The sequence below is a fragment of the Lissotriton helveticus genome, chromosome 7, assembly GCF_964261635.1.
Source record: "Lissotriton helveticus chromosome 7, aLisHel1.1, whole genome shotgun sequence".
Classification (NCBI taxonomy): Eukaryota; Metazoa; Chordata; class Amphibia; order Caudata; family Salamandridae; genus Lissotriton; species Lissotriton helveticus.
The window spans coordinates 1,033,218,161-1,033,236,852 of record NC_136068.1 but is presented as its reverse complement, the minus strand read 5'-3'; the positions used below and the strand labels follow the sequence as shown (position 1 = coordinate 1,033,236,852).

The window sequence follows — 18,692 nt, the reverse complement described above, 5'->3', positions numbered from 1 at the left end:
AGGAAGTGTGCCAGGTGTGTCCCCTCGCTGTCTTCCAACAGTGAGAAGCCCGCCACCAGTATCCTATCCAGTCTGCTACAAGTATCTTGTGTGGTTGAATAGTAGGTGTGCACCTGCTGTGTCGGGTGGCTTAATAGCCAAATATAAGTAAGGCCCAGGTTCCATATCGCTGCGCGAAGCGCCTTTGTCATTAAAGGTTTTGTACCTGCCCTGGGGGTGCCCAGTCCGAGTCTGCGTCCGGTACACAGTTGAAGACACCCAGCCACAGGAGTGGTGTGTCATCGTCATGTGTTAACAGGTCTTGGATATTATAAAAGAACATGGAGTCGTCATTGTTCGGGGCATATGTGTTCAATATGGTCAAATCCCGTCTGTCCTGTGTACCCTTCAACAGAACAAATTGACGGCCCACATCAGCCTCCATATTGGTAAGGGGGAACGGGGCTCCGGGTGCAATCAAAGTAAGTGTGCCGTGTGTAGGAAGCTGGCTCTGTATATACTATACCAAAGGGAGGTACAGTATGCACAGAGTCCAATGGAACCCCAAAGGTAGGCAGAGGTAAAAGTAGATAGCACCTTACTCTCTATGTGTGGTAGTGGGGGCGAGCAGTAAGGCTTTATTAGTGGGTAGTGTTAAGCATTTGTTGTACAAACTCAATCAGCAAATCATTGCACAAACTCAAAGACTGAACTTCAGACCAATTGGTTTTGTATAAAAATATTAGTTCAGTTATTTTATTTCCTAGAACCAAGCAAGCCTGGCACAGGTAAAGGATTTATACTTTGTAGTAATAATACAGTTTGAATTGCAGTTGTATATATACTTTAGTTTTATCACAGTAGAATTACTGGTAATGCAATAGTTTTAAATAGTGTACATATACTTTGTATTGACTTTGCAATAGGATGTCCAGTAAATGACTTTACAGATTACTTTTCTTACACAGTGTAGTGTACCTGGATACTTCACTGGGACATTTTCCTGCAAACAGGTAAGTAAAATCGTTTTGGTTATTTGGTTACAGTTTTAGAGATTTTTATAGATTTTCCAACTCAGATTGACACAGGACCTCCTCACCTTTAGGAAGTCACTGACATTTCTAGAGCTGATTAAACAACACCAGCTAAGTTGTTAAAATAATATAATAATAGAACGTGGCTGGCAGTAACTGTGTCTGTTTTACTGCCAGCCTTGCTGCATGTAAGCAAGGACTATGTGTCATTTACAATGCCAATAGCTCAAACTCTTGCTCTTCTAAGAGCTATGGATGTTGTAGTTCTTTTTTAAAGACTTTAGGTAGTTTTTATGAATACCATTCACTGTTCTTCTTTCATTTCTCCATTCTATGTTTATTTGTATAATACCTTTCAAAAACTTTGATGTATACTATCACCAGTTTTGGTTTACTCCAGATTTTATTGTCATCACCACATTATTCATTACTTTAATAATACCTTCGGGTTTTGAACAATTTAACAGACATTTTGCTACGAAGTCTTTAATTCCACACTCTGAACCATCTTCCAAAACAGGTTCTGCTCCTCCAAAGGGTTGGCATCTTCCTACTTTGAACATCCTTCCTCATATTTTGTCTTTCCTATTTAGTGTACCACACTTTCTGTCTGCTTCCTCACTCTCCGCATGCTACGTAAGATCTTCAAGTGGCTACCCCTACACACGAGAATCACCGTGATGCAAGCCCTCATCGCCACCAGATGCCTTGACTATGGCAATGCCCTCTACATAGGATTCGCCGCACACCTTCTACAGACACTTCAGACCATACATTATGCCGCAGCCATACTCTTCCTCGGCCTTCTGGAAGAACCCACATCATATCCCACCTCCGGAAACTCCACTGGCTCCGCGTCCAGTGGAGATTCCAATTTGGCTGCTGACCCACATACACAAGGCTCTAAACAACCAAACACCCGCCTGCATTAACCACCGCCTGAACTTCCACCAACCATAGAAGCCTATGTTCTGCCTCATTTTCACTTGCCCATACTCCCCGCACCTACCAAAGCAGAAGTTGAGAACGCTCCTTCTCGCACATCGCAACAAAGACCCTAAAACAGCCTCCCTCCGGACCATCAACTCAGTGCCGGAATTCCGAATGGCCCTCAAGACCTGGCTGTTCGAAAAAGCCTTCGGGGCCTGCAAGCGGCTAAATACCCTATCGGGTGATTTGGCACTCTTTATAAATCCTGATTGATTGATTGAACTACATTGTGAGGTCACCGCTAGTGTGAGATATGGTCTGATGGGTGAAGTCACGGACCCCTTTCAACTCTCCCGTGGTGTGCGACAAGGGTGCGTCCTGGTGCTATTTATGTTCACCCTATATTTAAATTGCCTACAACAGCACCTTGTTAGTCTCAAGGTTGATGTGCCGTTTGTTGGAACTCGCCCTGTTCCAATTTTACTATATATGGTGATGACCCTGTCGTTATTTCCTGAACTAATTAAGGGTTGCAGAAACTCCTTAATAACTTTGTTAGCTTTATGAATGGCTTGGAGCTTAAACTAATATAAACTAATATTATGACTTATGGGCCTAGGGCAAGCAGAAATAGATCTTTTTTGGTTAACTGTAACAAAATTATACCATTATTTCTGATACCTAGGGGTGCTTTTTGACGACAATTGCACATGATATTCATTAGGCTTTGCAGTGGCAGGCAAATATGTATGTAATATGGAGGCACTCTTCAAGTTTATAACTTTTAGGCTCAAAACCTCTCAGAGAACTGGTGGAAGTTTTCCAAGCCAAATCTCTTTCAGTTGTGTCTTATGGCTCAGTGATTTGGGGTATTAAAGACTATTTCATTATTCAGAGGGTTGAAAATGGGTGTCTAAAGGGATTGATGGCGGTTTCGCACAGCACTTCATTTTTTATTTGTCATTCTGAACTAGGACTCAACTATGTCAGTGATGTCATCAAGCTTCAACTGCTTTTATTATAGTTATCTATCTGGTCAAAGTCAGAAACAAAATGTATCCGCTGGGTGATCATGGATTGTGTGAAGTTAGACAACGTTTGTAAAATTCCATGGTTAATATATATCAAGAATATCAGTAAGATCCTGGGCATACCTGAATTCTATACTAACCCCTGAGACGCTTTGATTGGCCTGCAAGCAAAAACTAAAGGATTACTTCTGGAGAGGGTCAATAAATAATAGGTTTGGCACGGAATTCACCAAAACTAAAGTCACTCTGTATAGTATTATAGCCTTTGGACCTGATATGGAACATTATCTTGTTTGGATAATTAATAATTACGTGAGTACCCTGTAGACTAAGCTGAAGTTAAGCACTTTGCACTTTATGGTTGCCTTCTCAGAACCGATTAGGTTTGTGTCCTCTTTAGATGTCTAGCCCTGGATTGGTAGCTCTACAGCACAATCAGCTTTCCATTTTATATTTTTTGTAAATGTTATGTTCATAAGCAAATGTATACATTAATACTGCATCTTAGAGAAGCAAAGTCAGACTACATAGGCATGTTTACTTAGTCATTCTCTTCCATACGTTTATGTGTAACTATAGCAAATTTTATCCAACGTGCAATCAAACCCAGGAATTAGCTTACATACGATAGATAACTTAATTGATGGTCCTACTGTATTTATTAAGTTTGAGCTGATGCAAAGCTTGCTTTTACTAATATTGTTTGTAATTAATTGTGTTTTACCTTTTTTTTCTCCATATATTTTTACCTTTTTAGGTCTCGTGTGGGTGTGGCAGCGAAGCTGCGCCGCCCTGCGAGAGATATTGTTGAAAACAAAATGCTAAAGGGGACTCTAAGCCCCACCCCTTCTTTCCATTGGGTAGCGTCAGCGTTTATGGTAAACGCTAGCTTCCCAATGGAAAGGAGTGTTTTCAGGTGCCACCCTGTCCGCTTTTCAGACAGCCCCTACGGACACCTTGGCCTGCTTTACTGCTGTGGTAAAGAACTTTCTTGTCAGTGGAGGCGTGTTTTATGACTCTGTTTACTACTCCGGCCAGGCACGGAACTCACAGGTGTAGGGGTTCACGGAGAGGACAGGTGATTCCCTCCCTCCCCTCAAGACACAAAATAAGTGGTGTTTTGTAATACGTTAACACTACCTCCCATTCAGCCTGTTTTCGCATTAACCTGATAAACAAACACAAAGCCTTTGAAAGAATCAAATGGCGAATTGCAACTTATTGTAAGGGCAGGGGTTGATAGCGACAGGGGCCCAAACCTTGCAACCGAGATCGACTCATAAAAGAAACTGTGCGGTATTCATGTTACGTGCAGAGACTCGAGTTTTGTTTTTGATAATGCCTGGGGTATAAACAAACAGCAGAAGAGACAAACAGAATGTTCTCTGGGTGGAGGGAGGGAGGGAGGGGGCAGCATGAAAGGAGGAAGCCCTGGGTCTGTGACAATGACGTTCCATATGCTCGGGGAGTTCGGAGGTAATTGGAACAAATGCCGCATGAAAGGGGTACAAAGGGGGGCAGCTGTATCTTTGTTAAGCTCTGCCGAGACAGGAGGGATTGAGAGGGAGGGGGCGAGGGGGGTGTTCAGAGGGGTGTCTCTGTGGTAACGTTCTAGTGTTCCGCAGTAGGAACAGGAAGGGGAGAGCACAGGAAGCGGAAGGCGGCCATATTGTGTTGGCGCCGACCGCTGCAGCCAGTCGTAATCTCCCGGCGCTCCGGGAATAAAGAATCATAAACCACCCCAACGTGTGTGCTTTATTGATTTTACAATGGCGACGAGTTACGGGATGTAGTCCCAGAACACACGCGACGGCACCACGAGCTCACGCATCCCGCGTGAGTGCAGAAAATTCTACCGGAGCGTGGCAGAGGAACAGAAATTGGCGCGCAGGAGGTAGACAAACCCCTGAGGCCACCGCAGCACTCCAACCACGTCCAGGGCAGCTGAGAGAGCCCCTGCTCCTTAATAACCGGACCTAAGTGCACCAAGGGTGCTGCAAAGCAGCTGGAGACCGCCCACTCCATAGGGACACCCAGAAACCAGACCAGCAGACCATTGGGGTCCCTGCAGAGTGACCAGGCACCCTGGCAGACAAGCAGGAACGGGCGGAAGCATCAGGATCCTCGCACCCAGGTACAGGAGGCGGCTCGCTGACCACCCCACACCCCACGAGGAGAGAACAAGGGGAAGGGAGTGACGAGGAGCACAGAGAAGACGACGAGGGGGAACAGGACGCTCCAGGGAGTCCAACCAGGCGGATAGGTACTGCGGCAGGAAACAGAAGAAGCGCGCCAGCGATGGCAGCCCAGGGCACGTCCCTCACTCAACTTGTACCATTCTTGACGAAATGCGGCGAACCAGAGAGAAAGTGGGAAGACTGGAAAAGGTACTTTCTTAACTATCTGGAGGCGCTAGAAGAGGAAGGCGACACCCCGTTCTCCAGCAAAAGAAAGAAAAAAATCTTGCTCCACAATTTAGGCCCAGAAGGGCTCAGGGTGTATGACACCATAGTCAAGAGTGAGAGAGATGCCGGTGATGCCGAGGTATTCGATCACGCCATCGCAGACTTAGATGCACATTACAGACCGGTGGTATGTGTCGCCATAGACAGATTCAATTTTTTCCAAAGGAAGCAAAAAGGCGGCGAAACGGTGGACGAATACGTGGTGGCGTTAAGGAAATTGGCTCTCACGTGCAAATTTGGCGGGCTGCAGGATGAATTCATCAGGGACCAAATCATTATGCACACTTCAAGCTCCCACATTCAAGAGAAGTTGTGGGTGAATGGCGATGCCCCACTCAAAGAAATATGGGCAATGGTCAAGAAAGCAGAGTTATCAAAAAGGTGCGCTCAGGCGGCGAAGAAGGAGGCCCAAGAGTTGCAGGCTGTGTGCAAGATAATGGCGCCAAACAGGAGTGAACGTTCGAGACAGAACGAGACGCGGAGAATCCAAGGAGGCGGAAGGTATGACAACTCCACCAAACATCAGACGGAAAGCAGATCCAACAAAGGAGGGAAACCCCAATGTTACAGGTGTGGTAGCTATGCCCATCTAGGCAACGACAAGGCATGCCCAGCTTTTAGAGCCAAATGCTCTTACTGCAATATTTTCGGACACTACGAAAAGGTGTGTCGCAGGAAACCCAAGAATGCCACGGTACGATTAGTAGACCAGGAACAGAAGGAGGAAGCTAGCGACCAGGACGACACGGTGGAAGAAGAGGAGTTCCTGTACATCGATGTCCAAATACTAGAAATGGATGGTTCGGACTCCGACAGACCCCGACTCGACATGCACATTGGAGGCATACCACTAGAAATGATAGCAGACAGTGGAGCGCCCATTTCCATCATTCAAAGGCGAGTTTGGGAGGACAAATTTGCGTCACGAATCAAAGAAACTCTTCAGCCCATGGATGTGAGGCCAGTCACGTACACGGGGCAAAAGATTCCCATGTTGGGATACTGTCCTCTCATGTTTGAATTCAGAGGCAGGCATGCAAATTGCAAGCTGTATGTCGCGGAGAAAGGCCCATCGGTGCTGAGTTGGAAAGACCAAGGGGCGTTAGGGATCCAGCTCAACCCGGGAGGCATTGAAAAGATCTTGCTCATGGACATGGAGGTAAAAGAAGATGTGGCGTTGTGGCAGTCGGCGTATCCCAAAGTATTCAACGGCCAGATCGGGGAACTAGGGAAATACACACACCTCATAAAGTTGAAGGAAGGTGCCGTGCCTGTGGTGCACAAAGTGAGAAATATCCCGTTCCGAAGCAGGGAGGCTGTACAAAGTGAACTGGACAGACTGGAAAGGGAAGGCGTTATCAAAGCCATTGAGAGCGCAGAGTGGCTTTCGCCCCTAGTCGTAGCCCAAAAACCCAACGGCAAGGTACGTCTCTGTGTGGACCTCAGAGAGTTAAACAAAAACATCATCATAGACAAGTTCCCCTTGCCACGCATTAATGAGATGTTGACGATGACAAAAGACGTCAAATGGTTCTCCACGGTCGACCTATCTTCGGCCTATCACCAAGTGAAGCTTCACCCATCATGCAGTCACCTTACGTCATTTATCACTCCATTTGGGTGCTATGAATTTGTGCGGATGCCCTTCGGCCTGGCCTCGGCCGCAGCAGTTTTCCAAAAGATCATGCACAAACTGTTGAAAGACTTGAAGGATGTCCTTTTCTTTCAGGACGACATCCTAATAATGGGGAAATCCAAGCATGACCACAATGCGAAGCTCCACAAAGTACTACAGAGACTGCAAGACAACGGACTGACCGCGGAATGGTCCAAATGCAAGTTGGGAGTCCAGTCCGTCACATACCTTGGCCATGAGGTGAGTGGACAAGGCATCACTCCCAAGAAGACGAACATGAAGGCCATCCTGGAGGCACCCACTCCGGAAAGAAAAGAAGACGTTCGGTCATTCCTCGGAATGGCCGAGTATTACAGCAAGTTTATTCCTCATTTTGCAACGAAAACGCACTTCGTTCGTCAACTACTCAAAGAAAAGAACAGATTCCAGTGGGGAAAGGAGGAACAGATGGAGTTCGAAATCCTCAAACAGGAGATGAGCAAGGCCATTCCCCTCAAGGGATTCGATCCGCATGCTGAATCCATTCTAACCACAGACGCCAGTGACCGAGGCCTAGGGGCAGTACTAATGCAGAAGGAGAAGTCTGGGGAGCTGTCGACTATCTGTTTCGCTTCCCGCTCGTTGGCCCCCAACGAAGAGAAGTTCAGCGTGGTGGAGAAGGAAATGCTGGCCGTAGTTTGGGCGATGGAGAAATTTAGACAATATTTGTGGGGAGCCAAATTCCTAGTGAAGACGGACCACAAGCCGTTAGTCCGGGTCCTCACATCAAGCGGTCATGATCACGCAACGCCCCGAATCGCCAAGATGACCCTCAGGTTATTGGATTTCGTCTACGAAGTGGAACATATACCAGGTCCACAGAACAAAGTAGCGGACTTCCTGAGTAGGGCAGCGGCCATGGATGAAGCAGGGAGTGAAAGGAAGCAGGACTGGGAAGGATACGTAGTGGCCACCATCCAGGACGCAGAAGACGTCATAAGTGCCCAGGACTGGGAAAAGGCCTACGAAGAAGACACTGATCTGGAGGCCGTTAAAGGGTATGTGGTACATGGATGGCCAGAGAAGAGACACCTGAAGGAAGAATTGAAGAGGTACTGGGAGGTCAGAGATGAACTGTCATTGGCAGAGAACCCGGTTTTCCTACTCCGAGGCGACAAAGTGGTCCCACCACAGAACATCCTGGACCGCCTGATGTCTTTACTCCATGAGGGGCACCAAGGGATCACGAAAACGAAAGCTTTGGCCCGGACGGCGTACTGGTGGCCGGCCATAGATGCACAGGTGGAACGGCATGTGCGCACGTGCGAGTCATGTGCGAAGGCTGATAAGACTCAGAGTATGCTACGACCGCCTTTAGGAAAGTTCCCTATCCCGGATGGCCCGTGGGAAATGATATCTGTGGACATAATGGGTCCGGTCCTAGACAAAGAAGGGACTCAGAAGTACGCAGTAGTGGTCATTGACAAATACTCTAAATGGCCGGAGTTGGAAATTGTAGAACATGCAGACACCGAAGCAGTGATTCGCTTCTTACGCGCCACGTTTGTCAGAGAGGGCATTCCAAAGGTCATCACTTGCGACAACGGCCCCCAATTCACGTCGGCCAAGTGGACTGCTTTTACCGACAGAAACGGCATCGAAGTGAAGCACACGCCTATTTATCACCCAGCAGGCAACGGCCAAGTAGAGCGTTTCAACCGTGTGATAATGGGCACCATACAAGCAGCCATTGAGGATGGACTGGACTGGGAGAAGGAGTTGGAGAAGATGATCTGGGCCTACAGAATCACACCTGGGAGCACAGGCTACAGCCCCTTCAAGGTTTTACGAGGCAGAGAAGCGTTCACGAAGGACAACACAGCGTGGAGGAAATTGGTAGTACAGAGCAAGTGGTCGCCAGCTGTAGTCAGAAAGAATCTGGAGAGAGCACAAGCAATCTACACTGCACAATACAACAAGAGACGCAACACCAGAGATGCTGAACTAGCCAAGGGTGATTGGGTTAGAGTGAAGCAAGCAATCATGAAGAAGAAGGGAGAAAGCAAGTTTTCACCACCCCTCAAGGTAGTGGAACCCTTTGCCCGGTCGGCCCTCCTGAGCGACGGAAAGGTTTGGTCCATGGACAGAATGGCGAAGTGCAGCAAAATACTGAAGTGGGAAGAGGACGTAGAGGAAGGAGCGGAGCAAGTATTCGAGGATGGAGGAAGTGAAGATCGTGAAAGGCAAGGAGAAAAGATCTGTGGTGCGGAGAACCCGACGGCAAGTGGTGAAAGGGGAGTGAGAGAGACTACGGAGGAAGGAAGCAGAAGCAAGGAGGGAAGTAATGTAGTTGTGAAGGACAGAGAAGAAGGAGCGAAAGAGAAGACGGAGAGCAAGGCGACAGGAAAAGAGAGAGACAATGAGAGAGTGGAGACCCGAGCAGGAAGAAGGGTAAAGGTACCAGAGAGATTCAAGGATTATGAAGTGGACTGGAAGTAAGACTTTTGTATACACTTTGTTGTTGTTTAAAGGGGGGAGATATGTGGTAACGTTCTAGTGTTCCGCAGTAGGAACAGGAAGGGGAGAGCACAGGAAGCGGAAGGCGGCCATATTGTGTTGGCGCCGACCGCTGCAGCCAGTCGTAATCTCCCGGCGCTCCGGGAATAAAGAATCATAAACCACCCCAACGTGTGTGCTTTATTGATTTTACAGTCTCGAGCTCTCTACACAATGTACAACTTAGCTCCCCTTCTGCAGGGAGCAGGGCTGACTTGGGCCTGGGCAGGGCGGGACTGTGAAGTGTATGTGTGAGTTAGTGCAAATGCGTGTGCTTGTATGTGTGTGAGAAGTGAGTGAGTGCATTTTTGTGTGTTTGCGAGTGACTGCGCACAAGCCTTTGAATGTCCCGACTGTATGAACACGTGTGAATGCGTAATGCTGTTTTCATTAGTATGATATATGCTCAATAGTACCTAACGACAGGTGGGAGCAGCATCGTGGTGAGTGAGAGCGAAGGGGAGTCAAAGGGGCCACAGAGAAGTACGTGGTGGAAGGATGGGGAGGGGGTCGTGCAGTTCACACATTTAAATCCGTTTGTGATTGGTCTGCATCCAGTCCTACAGAGATCGATCCTGTAGGTGCTCTTGTGCGTTTTTTAAACATTATTTTGTTTTGTAAGGGCCAGATGCCAGCGTGACACAGCATGGCAGCTCCAGGAGTTGCAAGCCTGTTATAGAGATCTGTGTATAACTAGCAGGTTCCGCTTCGAATCGCTGTCTGGCTAACTCAGCCTTTCATCTTTCCGAGGCAGATAGAAATAGTAGTTTGAATTGTGGTGAGTGAGAAGGGAGGCAGAGGGGCCACATAGAGGTACGTAGGGGAAGGGGGGTGGGGGGTCCTGCAGTTCAAACATTTGAATCCCGATGTGATAGGTTTGCATCCAGTCCTACAGAGATCAATCCTGTAGGTGCTGTTGTGCGTTTTTTAAATGTACTTTGTTTTGTAAGGGCCAGATACCAGTATGACACAGCATGGCTACTCTGTGAGTTGGAAGCCTGCTATAGAGATCTGTGTAAAACTAGCAGGTTGCCCTTCGAATTGCTGTCTGGCCAACTCAGCCTTTCTTCTTCCAGAGGCAGATAGAACAAGCATTGAAAATGCAATAGGTTTCGCCTTTTATCAAGTTAAAGCCATTTGCTTTGCTGTACAATACCATTAGCAAAGCAAATGGCTTTAACTTAATCAAAGGCGAGTCCTATTGCATTTTCAATGCTTGTTACTCTTGTTATTTATGATTTTAGTCTTTGTTTATTTCTACTTGGTTTTCATAGCCTTTTCGAGCCGAATAAAGTGTTGCATGATGATATTGCTAAATTTTGCTTTTTATTTATAAACACTGGGAGATTGAAATACACGTTGAGGTGTGCTCTAATTTGGCACAATAATTTATTTGAAATTGAAAGACAAATTATTGTAATATTAAAGGTACGGTGTATATGGGGGGGCTAGAAGTTTGCATTTTGTAATTTAAGTATCCTTGTGAATTCTCTCTATTCAAGTAGTTCCTTATTTTGTATCACCATGTACACATTTCGTACACTTTTGAAGTTATTGGGTGGTTAGTGAACTTTAAGAATAATACCCTTTAAATAAATGTGTGTTTTGTTTACTTGTAACCCTGATTAAGTCGGAGGCGCAAGTGGCATTACGATGAAATATGTGTTTACTTGCGAATCTTAATGAACACTGAAATTAAAGGACACAAAATTAACATCTTGACATTATTGTTGATTGATTTTTGTAACTGTGTGCTGTGAGGCGTTTGTTAAGGACGTAAGTGTTGCTTGAAGAAAGGTTTCACATCCGCAATGCAGGATTGCAAGCACATGTGTCTCACACTGACAATAATGTGACTTGAAGAACATTTTCACGATGGTAATGCTAAACTGCAGTTTCAATGGGCTCATGCAGGGATGAATTACAGTGTTCGGACACTGATATCCAGGTCAATTGCAAATGGAAATCAGCAGTAGGGCTGGACAGCGGTCGCTGGATTCCAACCAGGCACTTCCAAATTGCTTACAAGAAAGCTCTAAGTACCGTTCCTACTAAACTACTAACTGCAGTGCTCCAGAACACTGGAACTGGTTCCTGGCTGAATAAGGAATGATCTTCACATGCAACGCATTCTACCGCTTTTTCTTCTTAAAATGCACTAGCAATAACTTCTTTTCTTCTGTCTCTGAGGATAGTCTCTACTCCTCCAGTTGAGGCAGTCAAAGGTTCTGCCACTGGCCCTAGCCTTTCTCTACCTCAGCTCTCATGTACGTAAACACTCTCATGCACACCACATACTCTACGGGGAACGATTTAATGAACCACTATTTGGATTTGTAGAGGGAGTGCCTGAAAGTTATCGATCCAGAAGGGTGATGGTTGACACAACTACACCCCACGACTAGGCCACCAACTCTTAATAGTGTTGTCGCCTAGTCTTTGGGGTCATAGGTTTCAATGTTAATAGGTGAATGTACCACTTTAGATGGTCTATTTCTTTTCATTGTATAGTATTATTGTTAGACCTGACAGCCATGGGAGTGTCCTCCCCCCCGCAACTTTTTCACCTGCCTCCCTCCATTTTTCAGTACCCATTCATGCTGACTCTAGGACTCTGTGCATTTTAGTGCTGCTAATCAGTGCTAAAGTGCTTGCGCTCTCTCCACTAAAACATGGTAATATTGGATCGTACCCAATTTGGATTTTTTTGTTTACTTATAAGTTCCTAGTAACGTTCACTATAGGTGCAGAGGGCCTGTAAATTAAATGCTACTAGTAAGCCCACAGCATTGATTGTGTCATTGCTTAAGTAGCCCACTAACCAGGTGTCAGGGCTGCCATTGCATGGCCTGCGTGGGCAGTTCCGTGTCACTATGACTTGGCAGGTAACACTACTTGCCAAGCCCTGAATTTCCCCTTTCATTACATATGTCACCCCTAAGGATGGCCCTTGGTAACCCAGAGGGCATGGTGCTATGTAAGCAAAGGTAGGGTCATGTGTTTATATGCTTTGCATGTCCTGGTAGTGAAAAAGCCTATTTCATTTTTCACTATGGTGAGGCCTACTCCCCTTACAGTCCAGCTTTGGCAATTTCCTCACGTGTATCTAACTGGTAATTCCTATTCCCAGGGGAGTAACTTTATCGTGTTTGGTATGGGTGGAAGAGTAGTGATAAATGTGCTTTGCTGGTAAGGTTGGATTTAACACTACTAGCACAGAAATGCCACTTTCAGACTGTTTGCATTTTTCTGCTCTTAACTTTTCTCTATGTGACCTCCAGCCTGTCTCCAATACCCATCTGAACGGGGTGACCGATCCCATTCTTGCATTCCTCCCCGATAGCCACAAACCCAAGAAGGTCAGGGGTGACTGAACACTTGTCTGCATTCCAATGGCTGGCCTGGCCAGATGGTAGGAAAGGGGGCTTACACCAAGACATCAGGAGCAATGACCTGACCCCACACAAAAGGTCAAATGGCTGGTTATTCCATATAGATAACCTGGGAGACAGGATTGGCTTGAAAGGGGTGCTCATGCACTTCAGAACCACTCTTTGAAAGCCCCCCCTACATCAAAGGCCCATTCGGATACTGTGTTTCTGACCCTCCCAGATCAGACACTTCTGGACCTGTACTGAATCTGTCAGAAAAACTGCGATGCTGCTCAAAGTACTCAACTGGACTGTTTGTCCGGAAGAACTGATTTCTTGCTTGGTGCCATGCTTCCTTCTGCTCTCCGACTCTGCTGGAAGGAGAGTCGGACTTTGCCTTCCCTCCAAAGTGATCTTCAAGAACTTGTTAGCTTGCCTCCTGTTTCTGAAGTCTCAGGGACACAAAAGACTCCCTGCAGTTCTGCTGGTGCTGCTGGACTCTGCCTTCTGGGACTCCTATGCTTGCCTGAGGTGCCCACTCCAAGTTCTGGGCCTCAGAAGTGGGTTTTGCACCTGGGTTTCTGCCAAATCCGACGTGATGCAGCGAGAAGCACCGCAAAGCATTGCTGCACAACTGACAGCTCTCGGAAACTGCGCCGGACAATGCAAGCCTTGCTGCACAGACTGCGTCCCAGGTTCCAAGGTACTGTGTTCAGCGGGCTGAAGTGGTCCCTGTAGCTGGCCCACGCACCATCGCGGTCGGCCTGAACTTTGGATTTGCACCGGCCCCTCGCAACTTGAAGGAACCTTTTTAGCTCTCCCTGCTTCTAAGTGCTTTATTAAATTTATTCCTTCGATATTTAATATCTCCTCTTCCACTACTTGATGGATTTGGATCGTTTTGGTCTTGTTTTACTCAGATAACTTTTGTAAACCTCAATATAGATAGTGTGTAGTTCCTAGACTGACATTGACTTATTTACAACTTGTAAGTGGGGTGATCTCCAGATGTTTGTCCCCAGTCATTGATCACTAATAAATGCCTGCCCAGTAGTAGGCTCTAATGTCTGGAAGGGCGATGCCACCATTATACTGGTTGCACTGTAGCAACCGCAGCTCCTATCTAGGATGTCTCATATTCCACAATAGTGTCCTGACCTCTCCCTCTATTTTGATTTTAAAAAATCCACCAGGATTTTATGGTATGTATTCTGGAGGACATATATCCTTTTTGATAAGATTATCATCTTGATCATAGATGCCCTTCCATGCAGCATTAGAGGTTGGGTCCTCCACCGGTCTACCTCCCCGTGGAAATTTCCCCAAATTCTCTGAAGATTCTTATCTAAACTGCATTCTCTAACAAGCGTCACGTATATTCCAAGGTATTTAAACCCATCTTTGTCTATATGCAGTCTCCCAGGCAGGTCTAACAAATCTACATCTCCCCCAACTGGAGGCTTGATTTGTCCCAATTTATTGTATACTCTGCATGAGTTCCATAGTGTACAGACACCTGGCATATCTCTGGTAGTGTCTCTTGCGGTTGGGTATCGTAGAGCAGGATGTCAACTGCATAAAGCAAAATCCTCTCCTCTTCCAGTGCGGTTTCCTCTGTGCGGAAGCCTATAATGTTAGACTACACAAGCTAGTGGCTCTAATGTAAGGGAAAAGAGGAGGGGGATTGTGGACAGCTCTGCTGTGTCCCTCTTTCTATTGGGAACTTCCCTGATAGAACACCATTTACTTTGACTGCGGGTACTGGGTTCCGTATAGTAGTTATCCAGGCCTGAAATTTGGATCTGAAGGTGAATCTCTTCAAGGCCTTTGTTAAGAAGGGTCAGTGTACCCCATCAAATGCCTTTTCGGCAACTAGGGAGTTCTTCTTTTCTGGGTCGACTCTAGCCAGTTGTGGAGTCTCCAGAGGTTAAACCTAGTGGATCTCCTAGGCAGAACACCTGATTGGTCTTCATGAATTAGGGGTGATATGACAGCGATCAGTAGTGTGGCCAGGACCGTCTCCAGTATTTTTTATTTCTGTGTTCAGGAGTGAAATTGGGTGGTATGAACTGCGTTTCGTGGCTGGCGTGCCTTGCCTATGGATTACTACTTTTGTAGTGGCAAAGGTCTAGCGGCAGATTGGCATCATTCCTCACCTCGAATAATATGTGAAGGAGATAAGGTCCCTGCGTACTGGCATTTCTTTCATAGAAATCTACCGGTATGCCGTTAGGGCCTGGTGTCTTGCCCGGCTTTAGTTTGGCGGTCGGTGCTTGTACTTCTTGCAGCGTAAATCCCCATCTAGCGTCAAACGGTAGTCGCATGTAAGAGTCAGTACATTTACTGTGGCTAGATATTTCTCAATCTGGAGGCCACTGCTAACGGTCTAATCCTATAAAGGTCTGCATAGTACCATGCGAATGCGTCCGCTATCCCCTGGCCTTTGCCGTATAAGATTTGGTTTCCACCCTTTATACTATGGACCAAACGTGTTTTTGCCTCCCTCCGACCAAACCAGGCCAACAGTTCCACCTGCCTTTGTCACTTGTATCATTTAGACGATATTCTGTTGCCAAAATCTGCTTTTGCGCTTTCTTCTGTGCTAGCTTTTGGTACTCTGTGCTTTGAGCCCCTTTCTTACGGAGGATGGCTGAGTCCGCTCCTGGCCCGGGTCCCCATCCAGCTTCACTAGTCTTCTTACTATGGCCTCTATTTCCTGGTGATCCCATGTCTTTTTATGTACTATGAAATGATGTGCTCAGTCTCAGAATACCGTTTTGAAAGCCTTCCAGAGCGTGATAGCCGAGTCCACTGACTCTTAGTTTTCTGAAAAATATAGTTCTGTGCCTGTTTTAAGCTCCATTGAGACCATCTCATTCCATAGTTCCTAGGCATTTAGCCTTCACACCAACCCTCTATGATGAGGCTGTTCCCTTATTGTAAGCCAAAGGATGAGTGATCTGATAGGCCTCTGGCCAAGTATTCAGCTTTTTCTATCTCACCTATTTCCCCTGCTGGGGCAAAGATTTAATCCAACCTAGAACCCACCCTGTGAAATGTAGGATTATCGACGATCAGCTGGGTGTCATCTAAGCCAAAGGTCTGAAAGACCTAGAGTGGTTACACAGGGTTGTGGAATCTATTAAAATATCTACTTGTCCATGGGGCAGTTTGCTTCATAAATCTACTTGTTCTGTAACAAAATCCACTACTCCCTTTGGTGCCATGTAGAGCGGCTACAAATTGTCAGCAATCTCATTATATAAGAGCTCTGATCTAGCTTCTCTGATTATTCCAGGGATCATACCATAGTAGTGTTTGAATACTTGCAATGCTCTTATGTTACCACGTTTCCACAGATCTACATACTAGGGCTGAAGGTAGTGGTAAGCAATTCAATTCAAAGTACTTTATTCGGTTAGAAATATAACCATAAAAGCATAACATGTAATATTACATTCGCAATAAAATGACCAAAGGTTCGATAAAAAGTGTAATTCCATAGTCACAGACTATGAGAAAACAAAATGATAAAAGAATTATTACTACAGAAAAAGCATTTAATTCATTGTTTTTTTGAAATAGTGTCTCTGTCCATACGTTTTAATCCATCAGAGTTAGACCCAGGAGTGGGTCGAATTGATTAAAAGTGGGGGTGAAGTAGCCACTCGAAACAAAACCACTTCTACCCGTCAGGTAACTACTCTGTGCTTTTTGACATGGGGACGGGGCATATAATGTTCTGGGGTAGAATTCACTTATGCTCCAGGTGGATATAGGACCATCTCCTATTTGTGGCTGCCGTGATTGAAGATGTGGGACGACATATTTGCTCCTGAATTTTACGAGTACCAGATCGCCTGCAATGTCTTTTGGTAGAGGTCCTAGCCAACCCACCCTTCTAACACTTAGTATGGTACCATCGATGTTGGATGGCAGAGGTCTATTTTTAGTTAACCAGAACGTGACCTTGTTTCTTAGGTCCTGTTGTCTTTCGTTGTTCCCCTTAGAGAGTTCTGGTACTCCCGCGAGGACGCACACAAAAGGAGCGGCCTCCGGTGGCAAATGTAGGAGATTCGTTTTGTACGGCATATTCTCACTGGTGGCCGCTACCCCTTATGTATTATCGATGCTTTGTCCGGCCCTGCTCTAGAGTAAGAGCTCCATGCTGTTGGACCTGCTTTCGAGGGGTTCAGGGTTGTCTTTTGTAGGGTTGCTGATTGTTTGCGGATAGTCTTACTTTGTATGGTGGATTTAGGCATTTCTATGGGGGCTAGGTGCTGTGGCTGAGAGGGTCCTGCCAGGGTTTTTGTGAGTGGCGAGTTAGCCTTAATCGCTTCCTCGACACCCGTGAGCCTATCCCCTAAGCTGGTTATTTTTTCGATCAGGGGAGATATTAATGTTTTCAGCATATTTTCGATCGAGGCCAGTAAGGAAGCCTGAATAGTTGCAGTGCTGGCAGTGCTGACAGTGCTGGAAGTGTTAGGCAGTGGGGGATTTGGATTTAGTTTTTGTTGCTTTGCCTGATTCCCCATTTGTTTAACCCCATCTCTCTTCCTTTTGGTAGAGGAGACCTGTGGTGACACTATAGATTTGAGATTTAACTTTGATCGTACCAGAGGGGGAGTACCCTGGGAGCTTTCAGTTAGTTGGTGTTGTCTGCAGGGCTGGGGACTAGTGGTTGCTATAGTGCAGATAGGGGCACTAATTTGCACATGTCCTGATTCCACAGGGGCGTACGTGGATTTGCATAATTTATTTAGTTCCTCCAGTAGAGATAAATCTGGTGCTGCGTCGAGAGTCTGTACAAGAGAACATACACTAGAAGGACAATCCATGACGGGGGATCGTTCTAATCTCTCTAGTTCACTTGAAATGGGGAGAGTTACCCTTTTAATGAAGTAGTCCATTGACCCCTTAAGCGTATAACTCTGGGAGGGAGTATTTCTGATGTCCTCCTCGCGGATCATAGCGGAATGGCTTATACAAGTTAACACTGGTTCAACATCAACCGCCGGGGAAAAGTTCAACAATGTTGACGCTCTGGAGGGACCTGTAATAGACTGGGGAATGTCAAAGAATATCTGTACCTTATGACCTTATTTTACTTCCTTCCGCGGATCAGAATTAAAAGGGGGGTGCCCCGTCCCGGCCTCTTCTGGCCCCTGATGGCCACAGATGGCCCGCCCTCTGACGCGGAGGCTCTAGCTGGGCTTTAGAGCACCTCCGGGGGCGGTACAGGGCGTGCGCGACTTCCGGTCGCTTGGGCCGCTGGGCAATGGAGTCCGCCGTGCCGCGATGTCCCAATGATGCAGCGGCAGGCAGTAACAGTGCTGGGAAGCAGCGCGGAAATGCTGCGGGGCTCCAGTAACCCTCCACCACTCCCTGGTCAGTAGCGTTGTGTCCCCCGCTCCCCCGGGGCTCTAGCTGGGCTTTAGAGCACCTCCAGGGGTGGTACAGGGCGTGCGCGACTTCCGGTTGCTTGGGCTGCTGGGCAATGGAGTCCGCCGTGCCGCGATGTCCCAATGATGCAGCGGCAGGCAGTAACAGTGCTGGAAAGCAGCGCGGAAATGCTGCGGGGCTCCAGTAACCCTCCACCACTCCCTTGTCAGTAGCGTTGTGTCCCCGGGGCTCTAGCTGGGCTTTAGAGCACCTCCGGGGGCGGTACAGGGCGTGTGCGACTTCCGGTCGCTTTGGCCGCTGGGCAATGG

General features: G+C 46.8%; 1 protein-coding gene across 1 annotated transcript in view; it reads left to right on the top strand.

Moving 5' to 3' along the window:
• Positions 1-917: 917 nt before the first annotated feature.
• The window catches only part of ASPSCR1 (ASPSCR1 tether for SLC2A4, UBX domain containing), a 902,109-nt gene continuing 884,334 nt past the window's right edge, over positions 918-18,692 (top strand). The window contains exon 1 of the mRNA XM_078653432.1: positions 918-992. Coding sequence (XP_078509558.1) covers positions 918-992 — 75 coding nt within the window. The remainder of the gene's footprint in view (positions 993-18,692) is intronic.